The sequence below is a fragment of the Adiantum capillus-veneris genome, chromosome 5, assembly GCF_014529385.1.
Source record: "Adiantum capillus-veneris isolate H3 chromosome 5, ASM1452938v2, whole genome shotgun sequence".
Classification (NCBI taxonomy): domain Eukaryota; kingdom Viridiplantae; phylum Streptophyta; class Polypodiopsida; order Polypodiales; family Pteridaceae; genus Adiantum; species Adiantum capillus-veneris.
In genome coordinates this window covers 158,957,348-158,959,700 of record NC_140935.1, presented here as the reverse complement: position 1 = coordinate 158,959,700, position 2,353 = coordinate 158,957,348, and the positions used below count along the sequence as shown (strand labels likewise).

The 2,353-nt window shown below is 41.6% G+C and overlaps 1 protein-coding gene across 1 annotated transcript; it reads left to right on the top strand.

Annotated features, from left to right (window-relative positions):
• Positions 1–356: 356 nt before the first annotated feature.
• On the top strand, positions 357–2,353 carry LOC147458408 (uncharacterized). Its single transcript, XM_086511831.1, has 2 exons — positions 357–928; positions 1,481–2,353. Exons 1-2 carry the CDS (start codon positions 357–359, stop codon positions 1,854–1,856), a joined length of 948 nt encoding a protein of 315 aa, XP_086367957.1. The 3' UTR covers positions 1,857–2,353.

The window sequence follows — 2,353 nt, the reverse complement described above, 5'->3', positions numbered from 1 at the left end:
CGTACGATCGTGTTGGGCTGTGCCTTTATGTACTGCCCACTGTGTATTTAGCTTGGTGTTTACACATTGCAGAGTATTTGTTTGGGTTGGTGAGCACAATGGTGAAATGACTCCTTGTCTGACAGCATGCTTGTTTTGTGCTTGTTGGTGGCGTGACAATAGGTGGGTTTAGAATGGCGAACCTATGCAGTTTTCGTTTAGGTTGATGGGCACACTATTCAAGTGACAGCATGCTTGTTTTGTGGTTGTACCGACTGCCGAGTTTTTATGTAGTGCGCAATATTTTTTTAAGGTATCACATTGTGTATTTAGCTTGTTTTGTGGTTGTTCGTGTCCTCACAGTAGGTGGCTTGAGAATGGCGAAGCTGAAGTCTGAGGCACGGGGGAAAGGGAAACAACCTGTCACGAACACTGAGGGCTGTAACGTTGGGTCATCGAAATTGAAGAAACCAGAGGCGAGAGTAATGGAAGTGAGTGTGACGATATCTGTTGGTGGTGGTGATGTGGATGTAGGCTTGCTGGGCTGCATGCAATCGTTTCTTGAAAGGGAAACTCTAGCAGGACTATGTGCATTGGAGAGAGGAGGAGCATTGCTTCACCTTCACTTGCAAATGGTCATCCGTATTTGGGCAACTTCGTTGATTGCTGTCAATAGGAAGATAAAAGGATACTTGGGTTGGGGTAAGTCAGCACCTGCAGGCGCGATGGTTTTGTGCCCTGCGCTAAAGCAACACAAGATGCATACATTTGAGGGCATGGTAGGGTATTGTTTAAAAGACCAAGATGAAGCACACTTTCAAAAAGTTGTTCACAATATAACCAATGAAGATGTAAATGCCGGTGTAGAACTGTATACCTTATATGGTGCTGATGAATTGAAGAATAGGGTTTGCCTAACTCCAACAAACATCTTTGATAGAGCACTAATGTATTGGAAATTCAAGCTTCGGCATCCAGCAGGGAATGACTTTTTGTTCACACTGCACATAATGGTCAAGAGTGGCAATTATTACCCATCATCATGTTGGATAACTCCATACCAAGGCCGTGGAATGCATCTTGCAAAAATTAGAGCATTGTGGAGGTGTATGATATACCCATCCACAACTACATATGAAGACATTCTGAATATATTTGTTAGTGATGATGCCTATCTGAATAGTCAATCCCATGCTGAGTGGTTCAACTCCCGTTGGGAAGAGCCAAGAAGGTATGGTTATGATAGTATAACTACGATTCTATCTATTGTCAACTTCTTGAGCATTGCTACGTCTTTTGTAGTCCACTGACAACTGCAGTCAATGATACTGATGTTGAGCTGCCAATGAGAGACCCAGAAATAGGAGATGATTTTGTTCCACTTGTACACCGTGTTAACGTAACGACAATTGCATAGTCTGGTCTGTTTACTAACAATAAGATTCTTAGTTTTGAATCTAGCGAAAAAAGATAAGTTGATGATGATTTCTTTTTGTTGCAATGTTCAGATGGATGAAGAAGATGAAAGCCGGATGGTTCAGCTAAGCGAAACACAACCTGATGAGTCTTTTGCTATGGTGGAAGATCTACGTATTGATAGGATAGAGGATGCTCTTGCTGCAATTTTGAAAGAACTACTTGGAGACGAAAGAAGGAACACCCGTCAGTTACGGTCGGAGATTATTGAGGCGATACAAAGCTCAAAAAACACGATTGAACAGTATGGAATCAATGTTGCAGATGTGCAAGTAACAAAGCTCGAAGAACAGATTTACTCGTTGGGCAAAGAAGTAACTACTTTGAAAGCACAACTTAACCGGCTTAATGCAATACTATGTAGGTTTTCAAACATTTTGAATCATACGCAGAACGCATGATGGTCCTCCCTAATAATGTAAATCCCAAAAATTCTGCAGATGTTTTGATCTTCTTGACTGTACAAAAATCTCTAGTTTCTTCTGTTATAGAATGAACAGTGATGCCTTTTCTGGCAACACTGTTCAACGGTTGCTTTTTGTCTATCCAATCTAGAGAAAGTCCTCCTCTGTTTGTGATCTCTCTGATGAGTAGCGTAACAGTACTTCTGCGGTCCCTGCTAGCTCCTTCTGTTATACAATGAACAATGATCGTTTTTCTAGCAATAGTCTGTGTACACAATGTACAAAAGCTTGAAGTCATCCTCCTGTCTGTGTAATGTGTATGCCTTTTGTCTATACAATCTACAGTCGTCTTCCTCTGTTCGTGATCTCTGATCAGCAACACTCTGCCTAGACAATGTACAAAAGTTTCAAGTCATCCTCCTCTCTTTGTAATCTCTGTGATGAGTACAGGCAAATGTCTACTTCGTTCTGTTATGTGCTGCCTGCTTGGTGCC